This window comes from Erpetoichthys calabaricus, chromosome 7 (assembly GCF_900747795.2).
Source record: "Erpetoichthys calabaricus chromosome 7, fErpCal1.3, whole genome shotgun sequence".
In the NCBI taxonomy this organism is placed as follows: Eukaryota; Metazoa; Chordata; class Cladistia; order Polypteriformes; family Polypteridae; genus Erpetoichthys; species Erpetoichthys calabaricus.
Genome location: NC_041400.2, coordinates 134,442,032 through 134,457,930, shown reverse-complemented (window position 1 = coordinate 134,457,930; position 15,899 = coordinate 134,442,032). Strand labels below are relative to the sequence as shown.

At 38.6% G+C, this 15,899-nt stretch overlaps 1 protein-coding gene across 1 annotated transcript in view; it reads right to left on the bottom strand.

Moving 5' to 3' along the window:
• map3k1 (mitogen-activated protein kinase kinase kinase 1, E3 ubiquitin protein ligase) overlaps positions 1-3,122 on the bottom strand; it is a 127,197-nt gene extending 124,075 nt beyond the window's left edge. The window contains exon 1 of the mRNA XM_028805417.2: positions 2,222-3,122. Within this exon, the coding sequence (XP_028661250.2) occupies positions 2,222-2,667 (446 nt within the window). The 5' untranslated portion in view covers positions 2,668-3,122. The remainder of the gene's footprint in view (positions 1-2,221) is intronic.
• Positions 3,123-15,899: the final 12,777 nt, after the last annotated feature.

Below are 15,899 nucleotides of genomic sequence, written 5' to 3'. Positions count from 1 at the left end.
ATTTAAAGGTCAGATGTAGCCGGAGTTTATCCTGTCAATCAGTTATGATAATAGGCGCATGAAAAATAACTGCACTTACAAATATCTGCACTGACTATTCGTCCCTCTTTTTAAAAGACTACAAACTACACCACACCACTGTCTTCTTCATATTTTACTGCACTTGTACAAAGCCATTGTAAACAACAGTGTTTCTGATCCTAGGGAAATTCATAAAACTGTACCCAGGATATACGTTCGTGCATGTGTGTATTAATCATGTTTGCCTTAAAATTGATTCTATCAGAAAATTTACAGCCAGCCAATATATTAAGGCATTAGGCTTTAATCCTAACAGTCTTGTTTTAGTCAATTGCATAAATTCCGTGCAGAACGTCTTGTGGTTATTTTTCTCCGGCATTTTTCAAATTAAATGGATTTCACAGTGTATCAGAGTAAGTTTTCATGCACCCTCGCACAAAACATATCATGTCACGTAGCTGTCTCCCAAAACCATAATCTGATGTTTGGCAAATCCCGTATTCATCCTTAAAATACAATATGTGCCGCTGCTATACATTTTTGCGCGAACCTTACAATACCGTCTACTTAACTGAAGTCCGTCACTTCTTCCCATTATTAATGGTCTTGTTGCTCCTTAATGTAACTAAAAAATGAAAGGTAAACTAAGCACTCCGGCAAGACTACGCCACCATATCCGTCTCACCCCGGGGCTCTTGTCTCTCTTCTTCTTTTTGTGACTAATACGTGTTGGAGATAAAATAACACCATAATGGATCTCAGCCTTCTTTACAGCAGTTGAGATCCCTGATCAGATTTCCAATGATTAACTCTACAGATCGCAACCCGCCTTAGCAAAAATCCTCTTCCTGATCCCTACCGTGTACACCCATTAGGACACAATATGAAATATGCTGCACGTAAATGTATATTTTTAAAATTAAACAAGAAAGTGATGCGAGGGCAGTGGCGGGGGTGATGACTATAAATTGGAGTCTGAACTTTAAACTATGGTTGTTCCACGGATCCAAAAAAAGATAAAATTGTTATTATTGAACAAGATCCGCTAACGTCTTTCCAGTCATCCCGACAAATGTACCCCTATTAATAAGCGTAACTCAAATCATATGGTCTTGTCACGTAACTTAACAGCCAGGAAAGAACTAAAATCACATGACAACCATGTCCACAAAATTTCTTGGGCCGGGGTTTCCCATAGTTTATTATTAATAATGAAAAGTTTTAGAGGTTTCCTGCTTCGCTGAGCGCACATGAAATCACATCCACAGTACTTCACTCCAAGTCTTTTAAAGTTAATGATCGCAAAACCCATCCAAGCGCTGCACAACTGACATCACGGGACAACTGAACTGTTTTTCCGTTAAACCATTTACACGACTTAACGTATAGAGTGTCCTATTGACCGACCCTTTAAGACCGTCGCCAGTTTAACTTTCTGTACGAGCATAAGAGAACATTTTAAATGCAATTTGATACTACTTTGTTATAGATATTATATAAAAAAATTCTGTTTAAATAAAAAAAAACTCTGGTAGTTTTACCGAGAGTACATGCACAATAGCAGTGGCAAATAAACTAAACCTATACCCAAAAAAAAGGTTTAAATGTAGTTATTTGTAGAAGCCTGACCCGTCTCTTGCAAGGATATAGCAATTCACATACCCACAAAAAGTTCGATCAGCAGGTTTTCATTCGCCCAGCATGATTAGAGAAATCTAAAAACTGTTTTTCTAAACCTGTCTTCAAAGATTCCTTTTTAATGGTCTCGAGTGGCATAAAATACTTCCGTACATCGGAAACCACATCAGTGATCACCCAGCTTTTGACACAGAAACTCACCAGCAATCCGGTCTATGTCTGGTAGCGATCCCAAGTAAACAAACTAATTTTCTCGCTGTCAAATATGAATTTGACACAACAAGACATTTTCAATGATCATTGCAGGTCTACACACAACGACTGACATAAAACAAAGTACAATAACCAAAAAAGAAACGTGTTTCCTTAAGCGATCGGTTGCGATGGAATAACGTGCATAACACAAACATTTCAAGATCAAGTAAGTGGCTCCAAAACAATTCACGATTGTGGCTCAACCACACACACTCATATATATATATATATATATATATATATATATATATATATGATGTACATATACGAATCCACGAATGAGCGCTGTGTGCTCCGAAGCTCGTACCTGTGTTGAACTGAGATCACTTCCAGCAGAGGTCCGGCTGCCCCATTCTCGGCACTGATATCCACGCTGCTTTTGCCACAGTGCAACGGATCCTGAGCACCGACAGGACTGAGAGGGGGGCTGCTTAGCGGACTGCCCTGAAGCACATCGTGTCGGATCGACCTTGGTGAGGTGGGTTGGAAGGCGCGAGGCGAAGTAGCAGACGAAGATACTTTCGTCCCGGGATCACACTCGTTCGTTAGCGGCAGCAGCAGCAGCAACTGCTCGGGTTTCTCCAGATCTACACTCCGGACTTTGCGCAGCTCCTTCCGCCTCCACTGGGATGATTCCCCTCGAGTCACCCCGAGGCTGCTGCTACTGCTACTATTGCACTGAGAAGAATGATTACTGTTATTCAACTCCTTTGCTCCCGACGACGAGGTCCGGCTCCCCGCCGCCGCCGCCATTTTCTGTCCCCGAGCTTATCATTCAGGCTCTTTGGGAGAGGGAGTGGAGGGAATTGAGGGAAGAGGAGGAGGAGCATCGCGGGACCTGGCCGTGCTGTTTACATACGATCCCCGTAAAGAGCGTAACGAGAGCCACCAAGAATTTAACCCCCAGCGAATGTGAGGGCAGGACGTCAACAATGGAGAAGGAGGGGGTGGGATTCACAGAAAAGCACTTTTCTTTGTTATGGACAAAAGTTAGAGAAGAGTTGCCGCCTGAGCAGCACGTTGCACTGTTTGCGCACGAGCGCGGGGAATGTCGCGTGGAGGTGTCTTTAGTGCAGGGATGCGGGAATCGTTGAGCAATTCGCCCGTCCAGTCATTTGTCACCTCTTGGAAGTTTTAATTCCAACAGATATAAAGAAAGAATAACTATCCACAGAATAGGACAGCTACAAACCGCGAACCAACTTACATGTGCGTTCTGTCAGTAGGCCGGACCCCTAGAAGCTTTACGTATTGACACGGGCTGTCAAGAATTAAAATAGTAATAATAATAATCGGTAAACGCCACCGTAAATTATTGGAGGCTTTCCGCACATTTTATCATCACACATTAGATGTATGTGCGTTGTTTTAGAAGGAGCGCCAATAGGCTATACTGAATATGACTCTCCAGTCATAACTTTAATCTTTTCAAAGGGCCACTATTCACTTCATTCTAAACTCAAATCCTTTTCATTTCTCAGGTTTGTTCCCTCCTCCTTCCCCGTCCTGCCCCCCTCTCTCACTTCTGTATTGGTTCTTTGGTTCAGGACATACTCTCACTGTTTATTTTAAAGTATGCCACTAAATTTAATTGATATTGTTTTGTCCCATTGCACAGAAATAACAATGCAACTCTTCACAGGTAATTATGAAAACTGGCCTCCTAAAGTGGTCATTTTTTGAAACAGACTGTGTTATATACGTTTGTGAGTATAATTTAAAGAAGATGAGACGGAGTATAGGAGTCAAGTGGAGGCTTTTATTTCTTTGTGCAAAGAAATCTGCAAGTTAACATCAGTAAAACCATGGAACTGGTTATTGACTTTCCCCACACCAAAGAAGTCTGTATGCCCTGTTACTATTCAGGGAGTGGATGTTGAGATGGCACGCTTCTACAAGTACTCGGGGGGGGGGGGGGCCCGCATTAATGACAGGTTGTACTGGTCTCAGAACACAGAGGAACTACGTGAGAAAGGGCAGAGCAGGTGCTTTTTCCTTCAAAGACTGTATTTCTTTAATGTGGGTAGTGACATTCTTCACATCCTCCACAACTCAGATGGCCCATACAGTTTTCTGTGCTGTGGTGTTCTTGACTGGTAACATCACTTTAAAAGAGACCCACCAAATCAACTAGCTAATTAAAAGGGCAGGCTCAAGTATTGGACACACTCTGGACCCCCTGGAGGTTATAGCAAAGGAGAGAATTAAAACAAAACTGAGTGCCATTATGAACAATGCTCTACATACACTCTCAGACACACTAACACCAAGTACTTTCAGGCAACAAATTATTCAGCAGAGGTTTGTCAAGAAATGCTACTATGGCTATTTTATACCAACAGCAATACTCATTTATAATGTCTCACTGTGACAGAGTCAGAGTATTTCTTTCTTCTTCAATTTTATTCCCTTTTAGTCATTCTTGTGTGTGCTCAGATCATAGTGCGTGTGTGTGTGTGTATACATATGTTTTGATCTATTTATATATTTATTTATTTAAAGAACTTCTGTAAAAAGCTAAATTTCCCCCAGGGAACAAATAAAGTTCTATCTAATCTAATGTAATTTGGCCAACAATGATTGAGTCCTGCAGTGGTCTGGTGCCCCATCCACAGTGGGTTCTGTCTTATACCTGATGCTACCAAGATAAGGTCCTGGGGCCTTGTATATAAAACCTGCTTGAGCTCAGAAACGTACATAAGCCATTTCTTAGCAAAAGGTGGGATTTAAAAAAATGAACTTGGCATGGAAATTGGATTAAAGTTATGTGTAAATTTTAACACATACTCTTTTGGTGTTGGCATTTCAGTAATTCCATGTGGAAGGACAATGAAGTGAACAGAAAATTTCTTTTCTTTGCATATTTCAGTGACTCATCAGTCACAAACCAATGTTGTTGAACTCATTCTATCATACTGTAGTTAACTGGTATGTTTTATCAATACAGCTGTCCTTATTGTTGGTAATACTACCTAATACATATGGTTAATGTGAATTACTTTTAGTGTGTTGCCTGTCTATTTTGTATATAAAAAGGATGTGCTGTGTGTGTTTTGCAGTATAAGTGGCAATGTCAGCACTGGCTCTTTTGGAGAATATCACCAATGACTGTGTAAAGCAAGTTTCAGGAATCGCAATGAATTTTTGGCTCATGATGATGTCTGGCTTATAGGCCGATTTAGACTTCCTAGAGCCATTCTCTCAGAGTTGCCTGTATTACAAAGACCAAAAAACAGTAATCATGTGATCTCAATTCTGCTACAGGTTTTAACAACTGTAGGGTATTTGTTGATGGCCACTATTCAGCGTGAAATGGCTTACCGTTAAGTTCGACTATCAGAAATCTCTCGGGCACAGAGTTGCGTCATGCCATTTGTATGAGATAGAATATTTAAGATGTTATTAAGATACTTTACATGCAATATCCTTACCATTCAGGTGAGCAAGCTGAGATCAAAAAGTAATTTGCAGCAATTGCTGATTTTTTACTAAAGTAATCACCAATTACTTCCCACATCATCACAGAATAAATTTGTTTTTGTAAACAGAAAGTGCTTTTATTTAGTTAATAAACAACTAATATATGATGCTCAAATGTGTCTGACTAATATTTTACGGTTCATCCCATGGTTGCTTTATGTTTATCAAACAATGTGGGAAACAAGCTTCAGGGTCATTCTCTGCATGATGCTTGGGTCCTTGATGAACAAGCCTACAGTAATTGACAGTATTGCACCAAGTTTAATATATATTATAGACAACTTGTATACTTTTTTTTTCTTCCAAGTGTAAGTAGGTACATCACAAGGGAGGTAAAATGAAAGGCCCATCCACACATAATTAAATGGACCATTGGTTTATTAAACAGTAGATGGTGATATTTGGACTTGTTGAGTGGTACAGCACCACAAAGGTTTGCTGCATTGTGATGGCTGGTGCAGTAGTGCAGGACATCAACGCAATAACAATTAAAGAACATTTGGATGTTGTACCTAGGATGTTGTACCTAGTTTTTAATATCTCACTGTTATGTGCATTCTGCCTGTCTCGATTCATGCTCTACTATTGCTGTTTCTACACAGCTGCTTCTAGTCTTTTTTTCTTTTATATGCGATTTCCTCAGAGAGATCAGCAGAAATAATGTTTTAGCAATTCTCCACTTCTTTCAGTGATGCCTGAAGTTCACAGTCACCTAAGTTTCGTTTTCTGCCATTTTCCCTCTGTTCCTCTATGGTTTGTAGTAAAGAGGTCACTTAGGAACATGGGCAAATTTTATATGGTGATCAGATTGTGAATATTCAAAATAATTTTTACCCTATATATGATTATTGACTGGCAGTGATTTATAAAGGATTTTGGTGTGGCACACGATATCTGCATGGTTTTGTAAATCCATTTTTTTTTGTATGGATACGCTTTTTTTGCCTTTGGAGTGTAAGTAGTATTTTAGTGTAGAATCTATGCAAAATTTTATACATGAGGACCAGCTCTTCAAACTCTGAATTGGCACATGCTGCTTCAGGAAATTCTATGGGTGGGTGGAATTATTTTAATGTACTGCATGTTGCCCTTCCTAATGTGCACTTCACAAGATTATTGCAGTGCTACAGTCAAAAAATAGTAGTCTGTTCATTGGCACTGTATTAGATGTACTAGTGAAGGTATAGTAACCTTTTTAAGTATGCTGTCAGCATTCCATGAAGCTAAAAAGATGTAATGTTGTTATTACGTGCAATAAAGTAAATGTTAAGTTGGATCTAAATGTTAAATCGTGCATAGTTAAGAACAACATAATAATCTGCTGTAGTAACTCATTATTATTCCATATTATAACCTTTTATTGTGACCTTTGCTTTTTTCACATGTAATTATTACAGTTATAGAAAATAGAATTTAATATTTCATAACATGTATAACTGAAGCCAGGGTGCTATGGACACATTATACATCTGATAGTATTAATTTTTTTTTTTTTTTTACACAGGTGATAGCACTAAAAATAATGACAAATATACAAACCTTCCTTTTATTTCTCCTTCATCTCTCCAGCCGAGCGTTGTCCTCCTCCACTTCTGACTCCAACTCACCAGAGTGAGGCGCAGAGCTGTTTTTTAAACCAAACCCAGGAGTACGTCTGGCATGTCGGCACGGTAACTAGGATGCATTTTTGGGATAGGAGGAACTTTCATCCGATAGGGAAGCTTCCTCTCTATAGTTTCCTCCAGTGGCACCCAAGGACCCCAACAGTCCTGCTCTCCAGAATTGTAGTTATATAAACATGAGCCATGCCAGAGGGATACTGAAACCCTGAGTACTAGGGGAACACTGTCTCCCATTATACTAGCTTCCTGCCTTGGAAAGGAAACACCAACCATCCTGGCTGGGAGACCCATCCTTTCATGGTGACATCCAACACATCAGCACAAAAATGCACAGAGCTCTGAAACTGCATAGCTGGAGATACAGTTGCAAGTAACAAGGTTCTAGTCAAAGGGAGCAGAATTGAAAGAGAAGTCAAGAGTGTTAGCATAATTTAAATTTATCAGTGGATAATATGATCATACTCTTTAATTCGTAACTGCAGCAGGGAATATTCTTGGATTGTGATATCCAAAGTTAGTTTGAAATCAGGGCTAAACAGTAAAATAAATGTAAATGATTTATTCATCAACTAATTTTTCTGAACCTGCCTTCAGAGTTGAAGTGTAATGGGATCCCCAATAGAAAAAATCCAGACTAGGAAAGAGACAATACTACATCGAGAAGTCCAGCTTTAGAATTTGTGTTTTGCTTAGAGGCTAGTTAATATGGGCTAATCTGGCATTGTTAGTCTTCTGCATGAGCTTGGTTTCTTTCCTTAACAAAAGTTAACAGTCCAATTCCCAAGAGCTATATTTGGATCTGTTCTGCCATTCCTGTCACCTGACTAACATTGTGTCTGACCCCCATTCTTCACCTCATGGTGGTGAGCCTGTATGGCTTCTAGGATGGATCCCAGCATCGCTGTGGTTAGATGAAATGTGATAGTAAAATATTTGCATTCATATGGCTTCTTCCCTTAGACCAACCAGTATGCCATGGGTAGCTTTGCTAGGAGAGCAAGGCTGAAGACAACAGATCATTGAGGTACACAAGCCCCACTGCTATGTCAAGGTCGCAGTCTAAGGAGGTGAGCCGTTATGCCAGCTGTGTGCAACCTGCGGCCGTGGGCAAGGACTTTGGCGGCCGTGGACGTGTATATTAAAGTGTACGTAATGGCGGCCGTGCAGGTGTAGGGTCTCTGGACTCCAGCGAGTAAGGGGTCTCAACGCCGCGGAATCTTTGTCGGCCGGGTCGGTATGGTGACGCCGAAAGCCGATTTGGACTCTGGGGTCTCTAGACTCCTGCAAGTGTAGAATCTCAAACACCGCAGAACCTTCCTTAGCCGGGTCGGTATGTTGACCAAAATGTTGCCCTTTATATATTCATCGAGGCCTAGGGACTCTCGAGCTTACTCCGCCTGACCAAATTCCTACCGTCCGTTTTTCGGGCACTTTAGACGGGCTGTTGCAGGAATTCGCTAACCGTTTTCAAGATTTCGAAAAGATTTCAGCAACAATAAGACTCGTTGCTTCTCCTCATCTGGTGGAGACAGAGAGTGCACCGTTACATCTACAAATGGAGCTAGTAGAGTTGAAGAACAATGAGCAGCTTGTGAAAAAGTTTACGGAAGAAAGCGACCTGCTGGATACGTGGAAATCAGCAGTAGAATACCCACAACTACGAGAACTGGCCAGGAACATTCTCGTTCTTTTCGGAAGCACTTATTTGTGCGAAGCAGCGTTTTCCAGAATGAAATATCTGAAAAACAAGTACCGAACCCGATTGGTAGACAGCAATCTAGAGTCTGGAATACGGCTAATGGTCTCCAGCGAGTCCCCTGACTTTGCAAGTCTGTCTGCAAACATGCAAGAGCAAGGAAGCCATTAATGGCGATGTTTTCCAAACTTCCTGAAACAATTGCTGTAAAGGTTTTTTGTCCTATATGACGTTTCGTAGACATTTTTTTACATATGTAGACCAGTAAATTGAATATTGTCAGATATATCATACTCTGTTTTAATGTGTAATCTGTAAATTTTTACATAAATCATAACACATTATTAAGTTTACTTGGACTTACTGGCGGCCGTTATTAAAGTAAAAAGTCTGTAGTGCGGCCGTTATTAAAGTAAAAAGTCTGTAGTGCGGCCGTCAATAGCGGAAAGGTTGCGCATGCCTGCGTTATGCTCATTTTCATGATTTGCTTGGCTAAAAATGTTATGTGGTGTCAAAATATAATATAGTGAGAAAGCTTGCAAATCAGAATTGTTCTGTAAATTTATTCAGCATGTAATGCACACAGATTTTGGATTTAAGTATGTTTACTATTAAACCCTCATATAACTACCTTTCTTAAAACTTAACACAATACATTTAAGGTGCCTACATTACTATTGCTGCACATGTTTTGCATAGTTTTAACAATTAATCTTTTATATCTGATTTAAAACCAATGTTAAACCTGATTTTATTGAACACATAATTGTTGACAAAACATTCTAAAACCTAAGTAAATCAAGTTTCTAATTTTTATTTATAGTTAGGGCCCAATATTCTACCTTCAATTAACTTGCTAGTCTTGGATACCTATTTTATACTGTCTGAGGCAAATTAAAAACAACTATCAGGGTTAGCTGTTGCTGCCCAGGGTGGGGGCACTAACTACATTTCGAATTAAACATAGCCTATGCTGTTTCTTTGTACAAAGGGGGAATCTGTTATGAGCAGAAATACTCTCCAGACATTATAAAGGTTTGGGGCAGCCACCCATATATATTATATCCTGGCTGCAAAAGTTTGAAAATAATTGAAAAAATATGTTCACAAGACTGAATCCAAAACAGGACTGCCAGATTGGAGGTAAGATGGAAGTTTTAAAGGACGTGAGAGAGGAAGTGATGTCATCATGGCCGGAACCGGAAGTGACATCATCCAAAGCTTCGAAACCGGAAGTGACATCATCCCATGCACCAGAACCTGGTGGGATTTCCTTGGAATGATCTGCAAGGAACTGAGAAAGACCATTCTGGTCTGATATGGTATTATCATTACTCAAGCTCTTTAGCTGTCTCCTAATCCAACGTGTGTGACGCTGTACAATGGTGTACGGCTGTGTGTGATGAAGATAGGTTAAATGGTGCAGATTTGCATACTGGACAACCATATACATTCAGCTTTATATATTACATATAGTACATAACTAAGTTAGAGGTTAACTGCCCTTTGAACATGAGGTGACTTTTTTGCTTATTTTTCTGTTGTGTTGCGTTACAAATCTATGTATAAAAAAATATATTTCTGGTTATCAGTCCTTTGTTTAATGAATGGTGTTTTCACATTAAAAGCTGGATACTGAAAGAACTACAATATGTCTTAATAATCTTCTAAAGTGTACATTGCATGATTTCATTTTTCTTAGACTGCTTAAATATCCACTGCATACTATGTCTGTAAAGTTTAAACTTTGATAAGTAAATAAAGTAGACTTTTGGGTTCATATTCAGCTTGACAAGTAATAGTGTCCCCCTTTTACTTGTGTTCTTTTTAAACTGCACTATTACTTTCTTGTAATTCTTTTGATCTCTGATCCACATGATTCTTGCACAATTTCAATAGAAATTTTTAGTTTATCTACCATATTTCTCAATTTCATTATTAGTTGATGGACATAAAGTAGCTCTTAAGTGAAATTTTGTTTTGTCTTGGTGATTGACATTGCTTTGTCATTCTGTCTCACAAACTTCATTACAGCTGATAAGTTTTCCCACAATTTCCTTAAAATGCTGTAACTTAATGGTTATCTGGGTATCCTTCACTTATAACCAAACCAGACATGGTTTCTCTGTAATGAAATTGCATGATTGTCACTATCATGTGTAGCAGGGCAAATGATGAGGCATTGGAAATCCAGAGCAATTGGGGTGCCAACTGGGCAAAGCCCAGTTTCATTCAAATGAAAAAAAGAAAGCTTCTAATGAAAATATGTACTCTGTGCCAATATATTGACAAGCCAGTTGCTTGTCCTCAAGGGGTGCTTTCGAGGCTGTGAGTTAAAAAATAGACAAGACTGTTATCAACAGCGCCCCCTATTATCCCCAGAGTGGTACCACATACCTTAGCTGTGCCCGGAAGGTGGTCCTTTGGCATGTCTGTGTGACATATGTTAGATCCATCCATCCATTTTCCAACCCGCTGAATCCGAACACAGGGTCACGAGGGTCTGCTGGAGCCAATCCCAGCCAACACAGGGCACAAGGCAGGAAACAATCCTGAGCAGGGTGCCAACCAACCGCAGGACACACACAAACACACCCACACATCAAGCACACACTAGGGCCAATTTAGAATCGCCAATCCACCTAACCAGCATGTCTTTGGACTGTGGGAGGAAACCGGAGTGCCCGGAGGAAACCCACGCAGACATGGGGAGAACATGCAAACTCCACGCAGGGAGGACCCGGGAAGTGAACCCAGGTCCCCAGGTCTCCCAACTGCGAGGCAGTAGCGCTACCCACTGCGCCACCGGGCTGCCGCTCATTTATTTTTTACTTACATTGCTTAAGAAAATTGTGTGATGTAGTGGTCTCAATTTTTCATTCTCATTCTACATATGATACTCCTCTGAGTTTAACCTTTTAGAAACAAATGTTGAAGACTATTCCAGATTTAATTTTCAGACTGTTTTAAAGCTCAATACTAAAATATGAAAAACATTCTGAATATGTACATTCTTCACATGCCCTTGTTTTACCTCAAAAATTAAAGTGGGACCAGAAATTTGGGTACATATGACCAGGTACCAAAATGTGCAAAAAATCCTTAAATATCTAATTGTGGTATTTAATTATTAAATCACATTGGTCAGTTTTTCTTTTCACATTATTTTAAAAACAGGAACTTGGAACTTCAGTGTTTAAAATGTAAATGAGATCTTCTGGCTCAAAGCAATTATAGTATAAGTAGTCAAAGTCACAAGATTTGTTCTGTGAGTGTGAAATATTAAAAAAAAGAGTATCCACATATGTAAATTTTACACTGGCAATTCTGCTTTGCTCTTCAGTCATACTTTGCTGATCTGTTCCCATTCAGTTCTCTTTCACAGCTGAATAGGACAAGGTTGATTTTACACAGGCCTTTCTACAAAATTTTAGATTAATACAATCATGTAAATTATTATCCCTGGCATCACATTTGCAAGCTATCCTAAGCTAAATATACCATAGAAACCCATGGTTTGAGCTGTACATTGCTTGCCTTCAGCTATTGAAATTGCCCTGGGCATGTTGTTTTTGAGCCGAATTAATGTGTATTGGTTGCTGGAGATGTGTTTAACCATTTATCAAAGGACTGTCATTCTCTTTTTTAATTTAATAATTCCACCTGGACACATCCTTGTATAAAGACATCATAAATGTATCTGCATGCCTAAATGTATCCACATCAGTTATATATGCTCAAGTTGTTTTTATTTTTTTCGGGAGGGGGCAGAAAGGGCTGATTCTAAAAACAATGGTGTCTGGCTATGGTTTTCTAAACGATTTTATACAATAATTTCAGTAAAACACATCTGGTAATATCTGTACGCAATCATCCAGAATGCATTCCCCTGAGCAAAAACCTCTACCCTGCTAATTATGAACTCTGTTGCCACAAAGAAGCTGTTGAAATTAATTCGGCATTGTGAATATTTATACAATGATATCTGCCAACACATTGGTTAAACTGCATACTGCACATTGTCAAAAGGGAAAACATGAGTGGAATATACTACATCAGGAAAATTCATCATTTGCAAAATAATCAAGTGCTAGTTTTGTATTAATGTATAAATTCTTATGGTTTGCTCTGATTCTTTATAGCACATTTGGCTCACAGATTCTGTTAATGCAAGCATACTGTCAGATGAGTTCTGCTTTGTGTTGTGCCTTAGTCAAAATAGGGTTACTGCATACCACTCATATAGATTATCTAAAAACATACCTACTTTTTAACTGAAGTGTGTTGGTATGGGAAATAGTGCTGAGAAAAAAATGTTTGAAACCACAAACACAAATTCTATCAGTGAGTCAAATATGTTCCCTACTTTTGTTAGCAAACTGTTTTTTTCCATGTTTTTCTAAACTATTAATTTTCTGTAACCAACACTACTTCTTGTTTTGTAATGGATTGGCACCTGATACTGCCTGGGGAGGTTTTGGCCCTCTTCAACCCCAAAATTTTGATTAAGCACGTTCAGAAAGTAGATGGATGCAGCTATTTTCATTTACTGTATGTTTTGATCACCAACTTCATTTTTTTTTATTTCTTATGCTTTTTTGTGACTGTGTCCTTGATGTTCTGGATTATTGTAATCTCTTGCTTTCTCAGGTGGTGGGATAATGTTGATTCTTCACATATGTGATAATGAACTTCCCTTTTTCCAGAAGAAGAACTGTCAAGCTTTATTCATGCTATAAGTCCGCTTCCTCTCCATTACATCTGGCAATGATAACAAAAGCTTTAAAATAATGTTACAGCCAGACGTGACATCCTTTAAAATTAGTATCCTGTTTCTAATCTTTCTTTCCGTGTTAAGGATTTGAAGAACACTTTGTGTTATAAATTGTAAGAATATTTCTATCTTCCTTTTGAAAATGTTAAACCTTTCATTCAGATAAACCTATTCTACTAACAGGGTCTGGACTGATAGCTAGGATACAGCAAGAGTTTGTTGTTAAAGACTGACATCTTAGTTTCTGTTGACACAACTAATCTTTAAACTGTTGTTGGCTGAGTTTAGTGTGCAGTACTAGCAAAACTGCAGGTGTGTTGTTGCCTCACAAGTTTCACAACATGTGTGGGCCCACCTTTGATTCCAGACTAGAGCTTGCATGTTTTTCCAAATTTGCATTAATTATTTTTTTCTAGAACTCTGGCTTCTTTCCATAGTTCAAAATCATTCTTTAGGTTCATTGGCAATTTAAAATTGCTTCTGTGTTTGGGTGTTTGAGTATGTGAAAGCATGAGAGAGAGAGAGATAGGCTTTATTTGTGTAGGATTTACACAAAGAACTATACATCAACCAGATTTACACATGCAAGTATACACACATATATACACACCATTGTTATTGGCAAAGCTATTTATCAAGTCATTAATATACAGTACACATACATACTGTACAATAAAGTTGTCATGTGCAGATGTGCATGGTGGTCATCAGTCGTGAGGTTGCAAGCAAATATAATGGAAACCAGTTTATTCATTTAAAAATTCATTTTCTGTCAGGAACAGAAAATGTTGGGAGTACAGACATTTATTTAAATTTGGTAGGATAATGTTCAATACAGTTTAAAAATGACCACCTAAAAATTTAATGTACATGTATAAATAAGAAAACATAGTGTGCTGTATAAGTACTGTATATTTATAAGAAATAAGTGATTACATTATTACAGCATATTATTATACAGCATTATATTATTACAGCATACACATAAGAACAGTAGCAAAAACAACAATGCTAAAAGACTAACAACAACAACAACATTTATTTATATAGCACATTTTCATACAAAAAGTAGCTCAAAGTGCTTTACATAATGGAGAGAAGAAAAATAAAAGACAAAATAAGAAATTAAAATAAGACAACATTAATTAACATAGAAAGGAGTAAGGTCCGATGGCCAGGGTGGACAGAAAAAACAAACAAAAAAAAAACTCCAGAAGGCTGGAGAAAAAAAAATAAAATCTGTAGGGGTTCCAGGCCACGAGACCGCCCAGTCCCCTTTGGGCATTCTACCTAACATAAATGAAATAGTCCTCTTTGTAGTTCGGGTTTTTCACGGAGTCACTTGATGCTGATGGTCATACAGATTTCTGGCTTTTAATCCATCCATCATTGTTGGAACATCATGGTGCTTTGGGTAGATGGTGGTGGCACACGCCACCACCAACAGGACACCGGAAAAGGAAACAGAAGAGAGAGTAGGGGTTAGTACAGATTTTGAATGAATAGTTATTATAATGAATTAGATATACAGAGTATCAGGATTAAATTACAGTGAAGTTATGAGAAGGCCATATTAAAATAATGTGTTTTCAGTAGTTTTTTAAAGTGCTCCACTGTATTAGCCTGGCGAATTCCTACTGGCAGGCTATTCCAGATTTTAGGTGCATAACAGCAGAAGGCCGCCTCACCACTTCTTTTAAGTTTTGCTCTTGGAGACACTCAGTTGAGGATCTGAGGTTACGATTTGGAATATAAGGTGTCAGACATTCCGATATATAAGCTGGGGCGAGATTATTTAAAGCTTTATAAACCATAAGCAGAATTTTAAAGTCAATTCTGAATGACACAGGTAACCAGTGTAGTGACATCAAAACTGGAGAAATGTGCTCGTATTTTCTTTTCCTGGTAAGGATTCTAGCAGCTGCATTCTGCACTAGTTGCAAACGATTGATGTCTTTTTTGGGTAGTCCTGAGAGGAGTGCGTTACAGTAATCTAGCCGACTGAAAACAAACGCATGAACTAATTTCTCTGCATCTTTCGATGATATAAGAGGTCTAACTTTTGCTATGTTTCTTAGGTGAAAAAATGCTGTCCTAGTGATCTGATTAATATGCGATTTAAAATTCAGATTACAATCAACGGTTACCCCTAAGCTTTTTACCTCCGATTTGACTTTTAATCCTAATGCATCCAGTTTATTTCTAATAGCCTCATTGTATCCATTATTGCCAATCACTAAGATTTCGGTTTTTTCTTTATTTAATTTGAGAAAGTTACTATTCATCCATTCTGAGATACAAGTTAGACATTGTGTTAGCGAATCAAGAGATTTGGGGTCATCAGGTGCTATTGATAAATACAGCTGTGTGTCATCAGCATAGCTGTGGTAGCTCACGTTGTGCCCTGAGATAA